Source organism: Moschus berezovskii, chromosome 11 (genome assembly GCF_049115385.1).
Source record: "Moschus berezovskii isolate FMDL1 chromosome 11, NW_MosBer_1.0, whole genome shotgun sequence".
Taxonomy (NCBI): domain Eukaryota; kingdom Metazoa; phylum Chordata; class Mammalia; order Artiodactyla; family Moschidae; genus Moschus; species Moschus berezovskii.
In genome coordinates, this window is record NC_142470.1 from 12841807 (window position 1) to 12861294 (window position 19488).

Here is a 19488-nt window from a genome sequence, read left to right on the forward strand (position 1 = left end):
TAGATTATTTCTAATCCTCACAGCCATCTGCAAGGCAGTTGCTGTCCCCAAGCTGAAGTTGAAAGAGGTTAAATAACATATCTAAGATCATGGTGGCAATAAGTGACAGAACTGTGATCAAGTCTACTCCAAAGTGATCTTTCCACTCTTCTGTCCTTATTCTATTAGAAGACATTATAATGTTCAAATATTAGCTAAAAGATAAATGTTTCATCTTAAGGTCACAGAAATAACAATGATGTCTTAGAGTTTAATGCAAATTATAGCAGTCATGATGTTTTTATATTTTGCCTCATTATTTGTATGAACTTAGCTCCAACCCTTGGAAGAAAGTTGTACTCTGAAGTTGACAAGTAAAATTAGTGTTTCTTAAATTTTAACTTCTAGAGTAAGTTGTATTCTTCCGTTACCTGAGAAAGTTTAAGTAGAAAGCTTACAGCTTTCTTAATGCTTTTTGACATTGTTTGCTTGATTTGATAGCATAATTTTGAGACATCAAATGAATTGATGAAAAAATCTTTTATTTTTGTGGGCATTTTGTTGACAGATGAGTAATGCAACATTTGAACTAGTTCCTGATGATCCTCAGAAGGAGTATCTAAAATGTCAACCCATGATTATGCCTTGTAACTCATAACAGGAAACAATGCAGTGGTAGTTACGTCAGCACAAGAATTATCTAATGTGAAAAAGAACTAAAGGTGTCATCAGAAAATTCTGACGTCCCAAGGAGTGAGAACTGAAATCTTCATTTATCTGCATACTGATTTTCTTTTTGTAGCCTCAGCCAAACAGCAAATACAAGACCAGCATGTGTCGAGATTTGCGACAGCAAGGAGGGTGTCCACGAGGAACAAATTGTACTTTTGCCCATTCTCAGGAAGAGCTTGAAAAGTAAGTTAAGAGAGCTCTGTTTTATTTTGATTTAATTTTTGGTCATCATGAAAGTGTCACATAGAGTCAAAGTTTGTGATGAGTTTCAAAAATGCAGTTAACTCCACATCATGGAATTCTTTAGATTGAAAAATAACCTTTTCTTTTGAAACCATACCTTGTTGCTTCTGGCAGCATAGTTACAAGTGATTTAACCTTATTCAGGAATCTAATTTTAGACCATTGTAGAGCTAAAATTCATGTTTCCGCTAAGCACCTGTACAGAATGAAAATATTCTTATGCTCAGAGTCTTATTTACTTAGGTTCTTTTGAAGGTAACAGCTGAGTCTCAGGTAAAATGGTAAAGCAGATACATTTTCTTTTTATGGCTTTTGGTCTTTTTAACATTCTTTTCCCTCTTTCTTGTCCTGTAGGTAATCCCTTTTTCTGTGTCCACTTACCCCAGACATAAAAGTAAATAGAGATAAACTGCAATAAATGTTGTCCAAGTTCTTGTTTTTTACCCAAAACATTCATCATTGAGATCTCACCAAAAATTGATTCCAGCCTTTCTACTGACTATCTGGCCTGCATATCAACTGTTAATGGACATCTCTCTTTTGTTTTTAGATACTTTAAATCTAATTTGAGCTAATTTTCTCCTCATATATTGATGTCTTCTCTTGTATACACCGTCTGTCTGCTCTCCCCGAGTGTTCCCTGTCCAGTGAGCTATATATGCCATGCTACTGGAATAATCTTTGTCAGCTTTCACTTGCTTGTCTTAGTCATCAAGGCTGTCAGTTCGGCTTCCTGTATATTTCTTGACTCTTACTTGTTCTTTCTGTCCTTATAGTCTAACCCGTCATCCCCTTTTCTTGATTCACAGTTGCCTCCTAATTAATTATCTTATAGCTGTGGTTGTCTACCCTCAACCCTATTATTCCTGACAAAATAGGGGGAACTTTGCATTTAAGGCTCATTGCAGATAATGAGAAGCTTAGGAATCCCTGTGGATAAAAATATAAAATCTACTCTGTGGCCTGCAAGTCTGTGTCATCTACTTCGTGCCTACTTTTTTAGGGGGGTGGGTAGCCCCACACCATGCTGTATGTAGAATCTTAGTTCTCCAACCAGGCTTCAAACCTGCGCCTACTACATTGGAAGCGCAGAGTTTTAACCACTGGACAGCCAGGGAAGTCCCCTCGCCTACCTTTTTTACCTCATCTTGCAATGCTCCCATTTAGGAGACCTCCTTTGGGAAACCCTTAAACTTAAAAAAGTTGGAGAAGAAATTGTGTGATTTCATTGCCCTTATACTCACAACTGGTGCCCACCTGAAAATCCATTTTCCATCTTATGTCTTCAAATTGGCTTCCTATTCTTTATCTCCAGTCCTACTTTAGAACTTTATTATTTCTTTCCTGAACTTATAATAGTAGTAGTAAAATAAGCCAAATTAATTGGTCAAATTTTGTGCCAGGTGCAGTGTTTAATGTTTCACATGTGTGTGTTTACCCAGTTTGTCCATTTTATGCTATGTAGCTTTTTACATGCATCTTCCTATGTCTCAACCAAGATTTTATTTTGCAAGTAAGTGTATAATCATGTCCATCTTCTGCTTTAAATTCTTAGTTGGTTCTCAGTATATTATTGCTGGTTCTGGGCCCAGTCTTGCTTTCCAGCCTTACTCCACCTTTTGTGTTACTTTTTTAAGGTACATCCAACAATGGCACCCCACTCCAGGACTCTTGACTGGAAAATCCCATGGATGGGGGAGCCTGGTAGGCTGCAGTCCATGGGGTCGCTGGGAGTCAGACACGACTAAACGACTTCACTTTGACTTTTCACTTTCACGCATTGGAGAAGGAAATGGCAACCCACTCCAGTGTTCTTTCCTGGAGAATCCCAGGGACGGGGGAGCCTGGTGGGCTGCCGTCTATGGGGTTGCACAGAGTCGGACACGACTGAAGCGACTTAGCAGCAGCAGCAACAGTTTACTACTATACACTTTGGTTCTTTACTTTGTACGTGTGTTCATTCTGTATCATATACTCTCCTTTTCTCTTTTTGGAGATCTCCTATTCCTGATTGTACTCAGATAGCATCTTCCATCTGAAAACCTCTGTGACTTCCAGGGAATGTTAGGTACTACTTTCACTGTGCTGCCGTAGTACCCTATACCTGGTAACTTTATAACTACCAGTTTGCTTACTGTGTTGCAGTTATTTACTTACTGTGTGTATTTTCACTGGACTTCATTTATTTATGGGTTATTCATCTTTATATTTTCTGAACCTAACAAGTATCTGACATGGAAACTCAGTATATTTATGTTGAAAGAGCAGATAATCTACAGTTTTTATTTCCAACCAGTTTCATACTCTGTTGCTCTTAAATAAAAAGAAGAAGGAGAAACAGGATAATACAAAGGATTGAGGAAGTGGAAGATGTCATTATCCTGTTGGTTAAAAAAAATGCATGTTGCTACCCAACTCAGACTTTTTGAGGATGGATCCTTTTTCTTAACTCACATAATGTACCAGGAGGAATTCGAATGCAAATGTTTGTTTAACTTAATTTTTTTACCCCAGCCTGCTTTCTCTACATATCTCTAACCAAACAAATATCCCAGATCTCTCTTAATATTTGTATGAGTGTGTTAGAGTGTAGGGTATCAGAATCCTTTTACCAAGGATTACTGCATTCTGGAGAGTGACAAAAGCCTGAGGCCAGTCATCTCAACAAATATATTTTAAAATGGTTGCTAAGAGCTAGGTACTTATTTGAGGTACTTCTAGTGGTGAAAGAGGAACATTAAACATGTAAACAGATAATTTCAGCTACTGATAAAATGCTGTAAAGTCTGAGGTGGAAAAAAGTTCAGGAACTAGAAAGACGACCAGTGTGTTGGGAGGATGAAGAATGAGAAGAATGGAGAAAGATAATGTTGGAGAGGTTAGGCAAGGGCAGATCATTCTGGCTTGGTGGACACTGGCAAAGAGTTTGCCTTTTATTTTGGAAGCCATTTTAGTGTTTTATTCAAATGGAACAATGGGATTTTAATTTTGTCTTAAAAATGTTACTCTGGTAGCTACATGATAGACTGCTGCAGTGGTTCAGGTATGAGATTAGTGGCTTGGTCCTAGGATTATAGTAGTTGAGATGATGACAAATAGCCAGACTTGGGATATATTTTAGAAGTAGAGCTGATTTAATTAATGGATCGAATGTGAGGTATAAAGAAAAGAGGAGAAGCAAGGATAACTCCAAGGTTTGGGGCCTTCGTTGCTAAGTGATGTCTTTTACTGAGATAGGAAATGCTTGGGGATGGAAAATCAGTAGTTCTCTTGGCCATGTGAAGTTTAAGGCTTACTCCACATTCGTATAGCAAATATTTATAGAACACCTAGTGTGCACCAGGCACTGTGCTAAAGAAAGATGAATATGAAAGGCAAAATCCTTTCTCTCATGGGGCTTACACTGTAGTAGAGAATATCAACGTAAAGTGAATAAATAGAAAACAATACCTGGTACTGATTGGTACTGTGAAGAAAAGTAACAAAGTAAGGAGAAAGAGAATGACTGAAAAGGGGAGGTATTTTAGATGGGATTGTCTGGAAAGGGATCCCAGAGACTGACATTTAATCAGACACTTGAATGAAGTGTTGATGCACTGGAGAAGAAAAGATGATTATAGGAGTGAAGTCTTTGAGAAGGCAAATGGGCTTGGGCCTGGGATGCGAGTGGAGAGACCTGAGTTCAGAACAGTAGCTCTTCATCCCTTATTTTAGGTGGAATGTGTAGTTACAGAAGTAGGAGGGTTGGTGGAATTAGTGGTGAAAAGATAAGCAACTCTCCTCTGGTGTCATCTTTTCTCTGTTAAGTGGGAGGCAGTATCATTAGCTATGATGGGGCCATGGAGAGTGAAAGGGAAGAGGATGTTAGACACATGAAATTTAATTTAGTAGAGAAGTATATTAATGTATTGCTTGGCCATTTTAAGTGATTGATCATAATTTTGAAATGAATCTACTCAGCATGATTACATGATTTTTCTCTAGCAACAGTCACCTACTTGAGCAGGCACAGAATAAGAGAATAAGTAACAAATTGGATTGGGGCTTTACCAGGTGAGTTCAACAAGGTAATTGGGCCAAGGGAGTTTAAGGTAGGGATTAATGGTAGATAATGGATTCTAAACTTGGTAAGGCAGGGAGCAAATGCTTGTGGGGGCTCCTTGATGACTTAAAGAATAGAAAGTAATCGACTTTTTCATCTGTGAGTTCCAGATTCCAAGTCTAAGTCGTTAGCTGCCTGGATGCTAGAAGTCCAGTATGCATCCCTATTTATCTTTTACTTTCTTTTGTTAAGGTTTTATTTCTCATCACTTCTCTCTTTTAAGAGACCCACAATTAAAACTTTCTTTTTCACCTGCAAGAGCAATCTTAAGGATATCAAAGCTTTATCCTTTGAGAAAGGAAATCAAGGAGCAGCTGGGCATTTTGTGCAGGAACCTTTGAGGTGAAGAATGCAGAGCAGGTTTCAGAGCAGTATGTTAAGAAAAGCGCAGGCCCCTCCATGCCACCAAATTGTCTTTTTAAAATATAGGTCTGCCTGTTACCCTTCTTCTTCAAGAAGTAGTCATTGGTTCCCCAGATCTGTAAGGTGATATGTGTAAACTGGCCATAACCTATTGCTTTTTTTTTAACTTTGTATTCTGTCACTCCACCTTTAGCTAGTCTGGTCTGGGAATACTTGTCTTTACTGAGCTTTGCTTTTTCTGTCAATGTGTGTGTATGGGAGAGAGGGGGAGAAGGATTGAATAATGAAGCTGTTTATAAAGGACTAAAAGGGAAACTATTGTGAAGGCATTGCTGATCACCAACACTGTTTATACTTAATTACCATATGTTTGGTTATGTATAACATTGGTATCAGATTAATTTAGTTATATGTAATTATGACCCCATATGTGTATAGTCATCTTTTTATTCATGTAACATAATTGTTTACCATGTTAAAGTATTGGCAGGAACATTCACTAGGACTATAATGAAATTTTTGTTATACAAGTGGATATAAGTTTTCTTAAATTGAATCTAGGATCAAATTGCTTTATGTATTAGAGTGTTATATCAGCCCCAAATTTAATATCAGAAAAACTTTTTTAAAGAAAGATCTTTAAAATGAGAAAAATCTTTAACCCAAATACTTTAGTCATAAGCTAATCTGAAAAATATAATACTAAATTTATATATCTTGGAGTTTAAGAATGAGTTTTGGATTTTTTAATCTCTTTAAAATTATATGATGCTTTAATAACTTGGTAACAATAGAGAATTCTTTCAAATCTTGCATACCTTTTCATCTACGTTCCCAACTAAATTTGATATTGGTTCCTTTCACTTTTTACATAGTGTACTTTATATTCCAGTTATACAGAGTTTTTCAGAAAGATCTCTTCCTACTCCCTCAGAATGATTTTTGAATACATGTGTGCTTTTCTTGCAATATTAATTGTGTGCCTAAATTTATGTGTTGTGTATATACATATGTATATGAGAGATACATTTTAATGTGCCAGTTATTATAATTGAGTTTGATAGTATTTGATATTTAGCTGAATAAAGTTTTTTTCAAAGCTGTTCCTTCCTTGAAATTTTTTTCCCATTGCCCACCTCCCCCCATCTTTTTTTTTTAACTGAGAGTAAGAGTTAGTGAAATATTTACTGATATGTTTCTTGTTTTTGAAACAGGTATCGATTAAGGAACAAAAAGATCAGTGCAACTGTAAGAACATTTCCTCTTCTAAATAAAGTTGGTGTAAACAACACTGTCACAACCACAGCCGGAAATGTCATTTCTGTCATAGGAAGTACTGAAACAACGGGGAAAATTGTTGCAAGTACAAACGGAATTTCAAATGCAGAAAACAGTGTTTCCCAGCTAATTCCACGTAGTACTGACAGTACATTAAGAGCTCTGGAGACTGTGAAGAAAGTGGGGAAAGTTGGCACCAATGGTCAGAATGCTGCTGGGTCTTCTGCAGAGTCTGTAACTGAAAAGTAAGTAGTAGGTAAAAATGTAATTTAGCCTTTTTGTAATTGCCTGAGTATTTTCATTTATCCTGAGGGAAAGCAGGTAATTTTTACGCAGATTATTTCATGTAGTAGAGATAGCACTAAATACCAAAAAAATTTGAGTTCTAGTCCTGGCTCTGCAATTGAATAGCCCTCTGACCTTGGAAATTCACTTCAACTATGGGTGTTTTCTTCAACTGTAAACTGAAGAAGTTGAACCAGAATTGAGTTTTTCACACCTTATTTCCTTGAACTTTAGGATTGAGTCCATAGAGGTTCCAGAAAGGAACTAAGTAGAAACAGGTGAGATGTTTGAGCCTCCAGCCCCTGTTTTGATTAGAACAGTTCTCCACTTTGTGCTCTGTAATGGTGGGTAGTTGTTAAGAGAGAAATCTTTGAAGCCAGAGTCTGTGGGTTCATTTTGGCTCACTCTTCTCTAGCTGTTTGATCTTAGGCCAGTTACTTAATCTGTCTTCTTCAGTTTACTCATCCATAAAATTGATATAATGATACAACCTACCTCGTATGTTAATTGTAAGAACTGAATGAGTTAATACTGCAGTATGCTTTGATCAGTGCCTGCCACATAGCACTCACTAAATACCTGCATCTGTTATTATTGTTATTGTTTGGGATTTCATCATAAGACTTACTTTGGTAGAAAGGTTTTGGCACTTCAAGAAAAAGGTTTTAAAACTTTCAGATTATCTGAAAAGTTACTTTCACCTCTAGTGTCTCAGGCTTTTGTATTCTTTTAGTGTCTTAAAGTCTGAGGTAAAACATACTCAGATTATGTTGCCCATAAATAGTCTGTCAGTATCTATTGTATGCCATTAGGGAAAAAGCATTATGCTAGGCACACAGTAAATTACTAGTGATTTCAAATAATAAATGGATAGGTAGACATTTATACTGTTTATTTCTGCAGTTAGCATGTGATAGGGAAATTTGTTTATTAAATGATTCTTATAGTCTTCCCTCAGAGAGATCTTGAAAGAGATGGAGAACATTGTCTAGTTTAGCAAATGTTACTTATACACTAATTCTGAGCTCTGCTTTTGGCACTCTTGAAAATACATGAGATGTATATCTATGCCTTTAAGAAACTTATGACATAATGAGGGGGGACAGCATTTACATACGTGAAGCAATATTGGAGTTGGATCAAAGAACAGGGAAATATTATATTGCTAGGAGAAGTATGGGAAGAAGATGTAGATGTGTAGCTTGGCACCAGATTATGGATACCTTGTGGTTAGTTAAACATGCTTAGGAAATGAGCTTTTGAAAGATTTTGGCAAGGTAAAGTTGTAAAACCATAATGTCACTCAACCATGAAAGAGGAAGGAACTAGTATATACTACAATATGGATGAACCTTGAAAACATTATGTTAAGAGAAAGAAGCTAGATACAAAAGCCATTAGGGTAGAATTCCATTTATGTGAATGTCCAGAATAGGCAAATCCACAGGAGACAGAAAGTAGATAAGTAGTTACTAGAGGCTGTGGCTGGGGGAACAAGGGAATGGAAAATAGATGCTAATGAGTACAGGTTTCTTTGAGAGGTGATGAAAATGCTTCTGCAGAATAAGATAATGGTGATGGTTGTACAGCCTTGGGAATATACCAGAAATCACTGAATTGTACGCTTTGCAAGGGTAAATTATATCTCAGTGTTTAGAAACTTTCAAAAATAAGAAAATCTAAGTAAATAAATCATTTATTCATTGATTCAAAAATTGTAAATCTTCTACTGTGTGCTACATGTCAGGCCAATTGGCATAGTTAATGAAAATGAACTAAATGTACTCACTACCTCTAAGTGTCTTCCAGTGTAGCTTGGGAAACAGATATAAACAGATATAATATATTCTGAAGGGTACTGCAGTAGAGTTATGTTCCAGGTGTTACTAAAACACAAAAAAATAGCAATAATTCTGTCTGAAGTTAATTGTGGAAAGTTTTTTAGCGGTAAGGTGGTGACACCTGAATCATTCCAAAAGTATGACTAGTTAGGAAGGACCGGTCTTGTCAGTGGAAAAAGCAGCTCAGATAAAAACATGTAGGTAAGAGGGGCTGCAAGGAGATCAAACCGGAAAGTCCTTAAGGAAATCAGTCCTGAATATTCATTGGAAGGACTGATGTTGAAGCTGAAACTCCAGTACTTTGGCCACATGATGTGAAGAACTGATTCATTGGTAAAGACCCTGATGCTGGGAAAGATTGAAGGCAGGGTAAAGGGACGAATAGAGGATGAGACGGTTAGATGGCATCACTGACTCGATGGACATGAGTTTGAGCCAGCTCCGGAAGTTGGTGATGGACAGGGAAGTCTGGTGTACTGCAGTCCATGGGGTCGCAAAGAGTCAGACACGACTAAGCGACTGAACTGAACTGAAGAGGGTCTGCTGTGAAGGAGAGCCTGGAATCCTGAAATTCATCTAGGATGTACTATAGTAATCTACCTATCTGGCCAGAATGAGATCAAAAGTTAGATTTTTCCTTAAATCTGAATTTTTGGGATAGCTTGCATGATTTCATATGGCTTTGAACCTTGTCACCTAGAACCAGACATCCTGGAATGCGAAGTCAAGTGGGCCTTAGGAAGCATCACTGCGAACAAAGCTAGTGGAGGTGATGGAATTCCAATTGAGCTATTTCAGTCCTAAAAGATGATGCTGTTAAAGTGCTGCACTCAATATGCCAGCAAATTTGGAAAACTCAGCAGTGGCCACAGGACTGGAAAAGGTCAGTTTTCATTCCAATCCCCAAAAAAGACAATGCTAAAGAATGTTCAAACTAACACAAAATTGTACTCATCTCACATGCTAGCAAAATAATGCTCAAAATTCTCCAATCCATGCTTCAACAGTATGTGAACTATGAACTACCAGATTTTTCAAGCTGGATTTAGAAAAAGTAGAGGAACCAGAGATCAAACTGCCAACATCCATTGGATCAGAAAAAGCAAGAGAGTTTCAGAAAAACATCTACTTCTGCTTCATTGACTACGTCAAAGCCTTTGACTGTGTGGATCCAGCAAACTGTGGAAAATTCTGAAAGAGATGGGAATACCGGACCACCTTACCTGCCTCCTGAGAAATCTGTATACAGGTCAGGAGGCAACAGTTAAAGCTGAACGTGAAACAACAGACTGGTTCCAAGTTGGGAAAGGAGTATGTCAGGGCTGGATATTGTCATCCTGCTTATTTAACTTATATGCAGAGTACATCATGTGAAATGCTGGGCTAGATGAAGCACAAGCTGGAATCAAGATTGCCAGGAAAAATATCAATAACCTCAGATATGCAGATGACACCACCCTTATGGCAGAAAGTGAAGAACTAAAGAGCTTCTTCATGAAAGTGAAAGAGGAGAGTGAAAAAGCTGGCTTAAAACTCAGCATTCAAAAAACTAAGATCATGGTATCCAGTTCCATCACTTCATGGCAAATGATGGGGAAACAATGGAAACAGAGACAGACTTTATTTTTGGGGGCTCCAAAATTCCTGCAGGTTTTGATTGCAGCTATGAAATTAAAAGACGCTTGCTCCTTGGAAGGAAAGTTATGACCAACCTAGATAGCATATTAAAAAGCAGAGACATTACTTTGCCAGTGAAGGTCCATCTAGTCAAAGCTATGGTTTTTCCAGTAGTCATGTATGGATGTAAGAGTTGGACTGTAAAGAAAGCTGAGCGCTGAAGAATTGATGCTTTTGAACTGTGGTGTTGGAGAAGACTCTTGAGAGTCCCTTGGACTGCAAGGAGATCCAAGCAGCCCATCTTAAAGGAAATCAGTCCTGAATATTCATTGGAAGGACTGATGCTGAAACTGAAATTCCAAAACTTTGGCCACCTGATGCGGAGAACTGACTCATTTGAAAAGACTCTGATGCTGGGAAAGATTAAAGTTTGGGAGGAGAGGGTGACGACAGAGGATGAGATGGTTGGATGGCATCACCGACTCAATGGACATGAGTTTGTATAAGCTCTGGGAGTTGGTGATGGACAGGGAGGTCTGACGTGCTGCAATCCATGGGGTCGCAAAGAGTCATGACTGAACTTACCTGAACTTGAACCTTGTCATGAATTTGAGTGTGTTTTTCCTGCAGCCTAAGAATTTGCCATTTCAAAAAGTACTTATCCAGATTTTATGGTATGTGACATTCTGATATGGAAAACTAGATAATCTGTGTAAAGCACTTAGCATATTGCCTAGAATATGCTCAGTAATTGCTGTGTGGATCACAACAAACTGTGGAAAATTTTTAGAGAGATGGGAATACCAGACCACCTGACCTGCCTCCTGAGAAATCTGTATGCCGGTCAAGAAGCAACAGTTAGAACTGGATATGGAACTACAGACTGGTTCCAAATCGGGGAAGGAGTGCATCAAGGCTGTATTTTGTCACCCTGCTTATTTAGCGTATATGCAAAGTACATCATGGGAGATGCCAGGCTGGATGAAGCACAAGCTGGAATCAAGATTACTGGGAGAAATACCAATAACCTCAGATATGCAGATGATACCACCCTTATAGCAGAAAGCGAAGAACTAAAGATCCTCTTGATGAAAGTGAAAGAGGAGAGAGAAATAGTTGGCTTAAAACTTAGCATTCAGAAAACTAAAATCATGGCATCTGGTCCTATCACTTCATGGGAAATAGATGGGGAAACAATAGAAACAGTGACAGACAACTTTTTGGGGCTTCAAAATCACTGCAGATGGTGACTGCAGCCATGAAATTAAAAGACAGACTTGCTCCTTGGAAAGAAAGTTATGACCAACCTATACAGCATATTAAAAAGCAGAGATATTAAAGATATTACTTTGCTAGTGAAGGTCTGTCTTTTCAAAGCTATGGTTTTCCAGTAGTCATGTATGGATGTAAGAAGAGTTGGACTACAAAGAAAGCTGAGCGCCGAGGAATGGATGCTTTTGATCTGTGGTGTTGGAGAAGACTCTTTAGAGTCCATTGGACTGCAAGGAGATCCTACCAGTCCATCCTAAAGGAGATCAATCCTGAGTATTCATTGGAAGGTCTGATGCTGAAGCTGAAATTCCAAAATTTTGGCCACCTGATGCGGAGAACTGACTCATTTGAAAAGACCCTGATGCTGAGAAAGATTGAAGGCAAGAGGAGAAGGGGACGACAGAGGATGAGATGGTTGGATGGCATTACTGACTCAATGGACATGAGTTTGATTAAACTCCGGGAGTTGGTGATGGACAGGAAGCCTGGCATGCTGCAGTCCATGGGGTCGCAAAGAATCGGACCCGACTGAGTGACTAAATTGACTTACTGTTGTTATGAGGACATCCTAATTATTTTTCTTCTTGCCTTTATTGAACTTCAAAGAGTAAGCCCAGCACTAAAATACCTTGAACGTCTAAGCCGTTTATACTTACTATTCTTATCTGTTTATTAGTTATTTTCTACATTTTGATACACAAATACACATAAAAGTAAGCATCTTCTAGATTAAACTGACCTGGACTTACAGGCACCCCATATTCCTTGTTGTTTATACTGTTACTTTAATAGGGCTTCTTTAGTTTGAGAAGAACCCTCTAATCTAGTTGAGATGCAGTGTATTGAATTCCTGCATCATTAACAAGATCTTTTTCTTCAATTACCACCACATATCTTCTCTCTGCCAGAGTTTGATTTCTTCAGAGGGTATAAGAAGCCATGGTGAGATCCTCTGGAACTGATCGGGTGGTGACTCAACAAAAAAAAATCATTTGTGTTTTCTTTTTTTTTTTAATAAAAGAAAGCTTATGTGTTTTGCATCAGTTTAATGAGTAACCATTTTATTGGTATTCTGTTTGGCCAGCAGATATTTACTGACTACCTACTATGTGGCAGGAACTTTTCCATTTGTCCAACAAGTATTTACTGAGTGCCTTCTATATGCCACAAACTGTTTACAGTCCTAGGGATCTAGCAGTTAACAAAATGGACAAAAATGGCGTTTCTCCATTGAGTTTACATTTCAGTTAATCTTAACTCTTAATAGAACAATCCTGCCTGGAATTTGTGCTTTTTATTTTTCACCCTCACCAAAATATGAGATCTTTTACTATAATCTTGTGAACTATCAGTGTAAAGTAGCAGTGAAATTCATTGCCTTGTCACCTAAAAAACCTGAAGCATTGTCTGTCAATGGTCACAATATAATTTTATGAAAAATTCCTACTGACGAAGACTTTACAGACATAGGCAGTGATTTATCATTTGCATTTGCTATTTTTCTCTCTAGTAAAATTGGCTCTCCACCCAAGACTCCTGTAAGTAATGTAGCGGCTACCTCAGCTGGGCCCACTAATGCTGGAACAGAGCTGAATTCTGTGCCTCCAAAATCCAGCCCATTTATCACTAGAGTACCAGTATATCCTCAGCATTCTGAAAACATTCAGTATTTTCAAGATCCAAGGACTCAGATACCCTTTGAAGTCCCACAGTACCCACAGGCTGGTAAGTGATTTTAGATAATTCTAAGAAAAGGAAACTATAATATAACATCTGTTGTAATAAATTAGTGAGTCATTTATATCTATCTAGAATATCTACATTAAAAAATTAATCCTTTGGACTGCATGACCCTTAAGTTTTCTTCCTGTCTTAATCTGTGATTCTACATACCAATAGTTTTAAGATTTCTCATTCCTGTGAATCAAATATAGGGTTCATGGATGAGCATTAATGAATTTTGTATATCCTCTGAAATAATGTACTAAATGTTCGTTTATATACACTTAAAGTATAATTTTGGAAGGACAGCACACAGCTTATATAGATTATGAAGGATGTCTTTAATCTGTGCTCCCCAAAAGGTTAAGAATCAATGATCTAACTAATAACTTAAACAAAAACCTGTGGCAGTACGTTCCCTCGAAGGAAATTTACCAGGCATCTGTTAGTAGTTCATTGTATGTTTTTAAGGAGCAGTTTAACAAAATGTTGAATGTTAAGAATTTTGATATAGTGGTGTCTTGAAAGCATGTAGTATCTTTCTAATCCAGGGGTAACTAAAATTCAGAACTTATGTTATTTTCCCACATTAAAGGCTGCTTTAGACTTAAACCATTATAAGATGTTAAATTTTACTAAAATAACATTAAATATTCCTCTTTCCAATTTTCAAGGATACTACCCACCACCTCCAACGGTACCAGCTGGTGTGGCTCCCTGTGTTCCTCGCTTTGTGAGGTCCAGTAATGTTCCAGAGTCCTCCCTCCCACCTGCTTCCATGCCATATGCCGATCATTACAGTACATTTTCCCCTCGAGATCGAATGAATTCTTCTCCTTACCAGCCTCCTCCTCCGCAGCCGTATGGACCAGTTCCTCCAGTACCTTCTGGAATGTATGCTCCTGTGTACGACAGCAGGCGCATCTGGCGCCCACCTATGTACCAACGAGATGACATTATTAGAAGCAATTCTTTACCTCCAATGGATGTGATGCACTCGTCTGTATATCAGACGTCTTTGCGGGAAAGATATAACTCATTAGATGGGTATTATTCAGTGGCTTGTCAGCCACCAAGTGAGCCAAGGACAACTGTGCCTTTACCAAGGGTAAGTGATAATGGAACTAGGAGTGCTAGTACAGCGCGGTGGTTAAGAGTCTAGTGTCTGATGTTACAACATTTGGGTATATCCTGGCTCCTCCACTTACTAATTGTGTAACTTAATGGAATTTACTTGACTTCTCTATGTCAGTTTTTTCACTTTTGATGGAAATAATAGTAGTACCTACCTCATAAGGCTGTTGTGAGGATTAAATCAGAAAAAGCTCTTAGACTTGGACCTGATGCATATACATGCTCAATAAATGTTATGTTTGGATACGAAACTGATCAGAAAGTAAAAAGAAATCTTCAAGATACAAAGACAGGGCCTGTTTTTACTCTCCCCACATATATACATATGATTTTCCTAAACCAGAAAAGTGAGTGCTCAGATTTTACTCTTAACATTATTTAAGCCCTTTGGTTTAAGTATATGGAGAATAGGCTAGGGGGGCTTCCTTATGTATTCTTTTTTGTCCCAACAGTATAATAAATGTTCACATTATTTCCACAGAGCATAGTTAAATTTATTTACTGCTCCCTAGATGATTAAGATTGTTTCTTTTATCCCCCCTTAGGAACCTTGTGGTCATTTGAAGACCAGTTGCGAGGAGCAGATGAGAAGAAAGCCAGAGCAGTGGGCACAGTACCACACTCAGAAAGCACCTCTTGTCTCTTCAGCTCTTCCTGTGGCAACTCAGTCACCACCACCGCCTTCTCCTCTGTTCAGTGTAGACTTCCGCACTGATGTAAGAAAGAAAGGTTCTGATCACTTGGATGTTGCAGGACCGGTCAGAGCACTCATTCAAGCTAGGCTTAGCTGTGTTGGATATTTTGCACTGGTTTGGTGGCAGTTGAGTTTAATTCAATAAACATTGTGTATGTAAGCTCTATGGCCAGGCATTGTGACACTGAAGACCGCTAACAAATCACAGTCCTTTTCCACCAAGAATTCAAGTCTTTCCAGCAGTATAGTTCTCCTTATTTTTATAGATTTCATTGATAAATAAGATTTATACCCACCATTTATTGAGCACTTACTTGGCCAGCCACTGTGCTAAGCATTTACGTGTTATTTAACTCTTACAAAATCCTTAGGGGGCAGGTATTACCCATATTTTACAGGTTAGGAATCCTACTCAGAGAAGTTAAGTAATTTGCCCAAGTAATAAATTCAGCCTGTAAATAGCTTGGATTTGAATTCTGGTCTATCTGAGGCATTTCTTCCCTACTTCATAAGAAGCACAGAAATGCCTACTATATTATTCATGGTGTTTTAAATCACTGTTAATTATTGTTCTTACCATTTCAAGACAGGTTTTGCACCAGGATTGTTTTAATGTACCCTGTATTCCATACTGTTTATTTAGAGCAAACCGTTAATTTTTCTTTGATTCATCTGGTTTATTCCCTATCCATGGAGATACTAATATAAAATTTTTTTCTAATCTTTTCATTAAAAAAATTTCAACATATGCAAAAGGAGAATAGTAATAAACTCCATGTACCCATTATATAATTATCGACTCAGCCAATCTTGTTTCATTTGTAGCCCCTCTTCCTACCAGATTATTTTGAAGTAATCCTAGAAATCATACTTTTCCATCCATAACTGTTGAATTTTTAAAGTAGTCATCATATATTTAGAAAATCCTAAATAGCATATTTTTCCATCCATAAATTTGAATTTTTAAATTCATCTTCCCAGTCCCTTTGTCAGATCCCCAGGCTGGGAAGCCTGACCTGGGGCTCAGAATCTTCACAATAGAGGGAGAATTCTTTGGTATTATTGTTAACCAGTTTGTGGGTCACTCATCTGACTGGTATGGGATTTGATTTTATTGTGATTGTACCCTTCCTACCACATCGTTGTGGTTTCTCCTTTGTCTTTGGACACGTATCTTTTTTTCATGGGTTCTAGCATCCTCCAGTCTATGTTTGTTTAACACCTAGTTGCAATTTCAGTGCTCTCGCAGGAGGAGATGAGCGCATGTCCTTCTACTCTGCCATCTTGAACCAATCCCGATCCAAATTTATCTCATGAAAATTAGACTTCTTCAAAGCAGCTAACCATCTTGAGAAGAGTGTTGCCACTTGCTTAATACGAAAATGTATTTCTATGTATGTGTTTATGTATGTGTGTGTTTTCTTTCGCTTTTTTTCATTTTTTGGAGCACTTTGTACCATGTTAGAGGCATGCTGTAAATTGTTTATTGTTTGGGTAGTGTCACTCCAGGGTTCCTTATGAGTTCTTAAAGGACAAAGTGAAAAAGAGAAGGCATTCTGTTTCCTATTAAGATGTAATATAAATATGTACTGTTTGTAACTTGTTACAGTTTTTATATTAGTTATTGAATGTTTAATTATTCACTATAAAGTGCTGTGAATTCTATAATAGTTACTTTATATTAGTTACAAGTTTGTAATTTAAATTTCTTACCAATTGCCTTTGCTTTTATTTTTTATTTTATTCTTTTTTAACCAGTTCTCTGAAAGTGTGAGTGGCACAAAATTTGAAGAAGATCATCTTTCCCATTATTCTCCCTGGTCTTGTGGCACCATCGGTTCTTGTATAAATGCTATTGATTCAGAGCCCAGAGATGTGATTGCTAATTCAAATGCAGTATTAATGGTATGATTTGGGGGGCAAGGGTTATGCATGTTGATTTAAATTTTAGAATGATTGAAAGCTTTCGTCTTCAGTTTGTTGCTATATACAGTAACTCATCTGTAAGCAGCAGTTATATTTAGGTAAGTCTGAAATAAATTACACCTAGTGTTTAAATTATTTGAACATAGTGGAGTGTTTTAAAAATAGCTGTTGAATTATCACTGAGATATACAGTTAATGTTAAATTTACCAGAGAACCTAATTTCATGTTTTTTGAAATCTTTTACTTGTATTGTTAGCTAAAGTAATTGCCCACGATCTATTTATTTTCTTTTATTTATACAGGACCTGGACAGTGGGGATGTTAAGAGAAGAGTGCATTTATTTGAAACTCAGAGAAGGACAAAAGAAGAAGATCCAATAATTCCTTTTAGTGACGGACCTATCATCTCAAAATGGGGTGCGATTTCTAGGTCTTCCCGTACTGGTTACCATACCACGGACCCTGTCCAGGCCACTGCTTCCCAAGGAAGTGCAACCAAGCCCATCAGTGTATCAGGTAATCCATATCATTAATACTTCACCTGGTATGTTCTAGCACTGTGCTTTTTAATCCTCACTCTGTTAGGTATAGAACATGTCTCTCCATCTAACAACCACTGTAAACCTAGAGTTAAACAGCTTAGCCAGGAGAGCATGGCTAGTTAGATAAATGTGGATTTTTTTTGGAACATATACATTCACATCTGTATCTAATTTTTCACTTTTCTGGTCATTGTTTCTTTCTACAGATTATGTCCCTTATGTCAATGCTGTTGATTCAAGGTGGAGTTCATATGGTAATGAGGCTACATCATCAGCACATTATATTGAACGGTAACATTGCTCTTAATTCTTTAGGATTCTCTATTCTCAGACTTGTCTATATTCCCAAAGTACAGATCAAAGTCCCAGTTATTCAAGAACTGTGCTTTGCTGATTTTAACTGTATAACGAATTTCTGAAAAAAGTTTACATCTGGAATAATGATTGCAACTTTCAGGGTTGATCTGTTACGTAAAACATATATAGTATATAGTTATTATATAGTCATTACTTCTTTAGTTGCTTCATTTTATAACAGTAAACAAATTTCTCTTTAAAGGGACAGATTCATTGTTACCGATTTATCTGGTCATAGAAAGCATTCCAGTACTGGAGACCTTTTGAGCATTGAACTTCAGCAGGTAGGCCCTGTGTCAGTCAGCTTTGAGTTTCTTTTTTAAAAAAGAATGATATTTAAATGCTAGAGGCTGGAAGTTGACTCCTTTTTTATTTTTCCCCCTGTAGGCCAAGAGTAACTCATTGCTTCTTCAGAGGGAGGCCAATGCTCTGGCTATGCAACAAAAGTGGAATTCCCTGGATGAAGGCCGTCACCTCACGTTAAATCTTCTAAGCAAGGAAATTGAACTGAGAAATGGAGAGGTAAGGACACTGACCCTCTCAGCTTCATCCCTTGTATATTTGCTGTTTGCTGCTGCTGCATGTTGTTTTATGCCATTGTTTAGTACATTTTATGCCATTACTTAGCGTGGCTTTTTCTGGTGGATGATCGCTTTTAAAATTTAACAGTGGCAATAAAATTGTAATCCCAGATTTCTTTTCTTATTTCAGTCATTGAGATTCCCATTTTCATTTAAAAGGGAAGCCCCAGTTTCCAAAGATATGAAATCAGTATTTTCTTAATTACAGAGTGATTATACAGAAGATGCAGCTGATACTAAGCCTGATAGGGATATTGAGTTAGAGCTGTCAGCACTTGATACTGATGAACCTGATGGACAAGGTGAACAGATTGAAGTAAGTACCACAACTGGATATCCAGGAGGCTTTACTCCATTGGAAATTAAAGTATAGAACACGTTCCTTCCGAAGGAGTAACATTTTATTTTCGTAGGAGATCCTGGACATACAGCTTGGTATCAGCTCTCAAAATGATCAGTTGCTGAATGGAACAGCAGTAGAGAATGGGCATCCAGTCCAGCAGCACCAGGAGGAGCCTCTGGAGCAGAAGAGACAGAGTTTAGGTGAAGACCGTGTGATTCTGTGAGTGTTAGACATAAGATTCATAACCACTGGGCGTAAGCCATGAATATTTAAAGAGAAAGAGATACACCATTAAATTCATTTTTGATTTTATCCTATGAGGGAAAAACCTTATGTAATAAGGCAATGATTTGGTCAGTCTTGATTTTTAGGAGAGCAGAGGTAAATTTGAACTAGCAAAGTGCTCCATGTTACTAGCCTGAAACTTGCTTTTTATTGGGATCAGTGTTTATTTTTATACTTGAGCATCAGGAGGA

The 19488-nt window shown here is 37.6% G+C and overlaps 1 protein-coding gene across 2 annotated transcripts in view; it reads left to right on the forward strand.

Moving 5' to 3' along the window:
• RC3H2 (ring finger and CCCH-type domains 2) overlaps positions 1-19488 on the forward strand; it is a 59854-nt gene that overhangs the window by 30749 nt on the left and 9617 nt on the right. The window contains exons 9-20 of one of the 2 annotated variants that reach the window (XM_055399555.2): positions 782-894; positions 6634-6942; positions 13223-13437; positions 14109-14542; positions 15114-15284; positions 17021-17167; positions 17492-17705; positions 17938-18022; positions 18291-18372; positions 18476-18610; positions 18878-18985; positions 19083-19231. In XM_055399555.2, coding sequence (XP_055255530.1) covers positions 782-894; positions 6634-6942; positions 13223-13437; positions 14109-14542; positions 15114-15284; positions 17021-17167; positions 17492-17705; positions 17938-18022; positions 18291-18372; positions 18476-18610; positions 18878-18985; positions 19083-19231 — 2162 coding nt within the window. The remainder of the gene's footprint in view (positions 1-781; positions 895-6633; positions 6943-13222; positions 13438-14108; positions 14543-15113; positions 15285-17020; positions 17168-17491; positions 17706-17937; positions 18023-18290; positions 18373-18475; positions 18611-18877; positions 18986-19082; positions 19232-19488) is intronic. The other variant, XM_055399556.2, reaches the window with a different exon arrangement.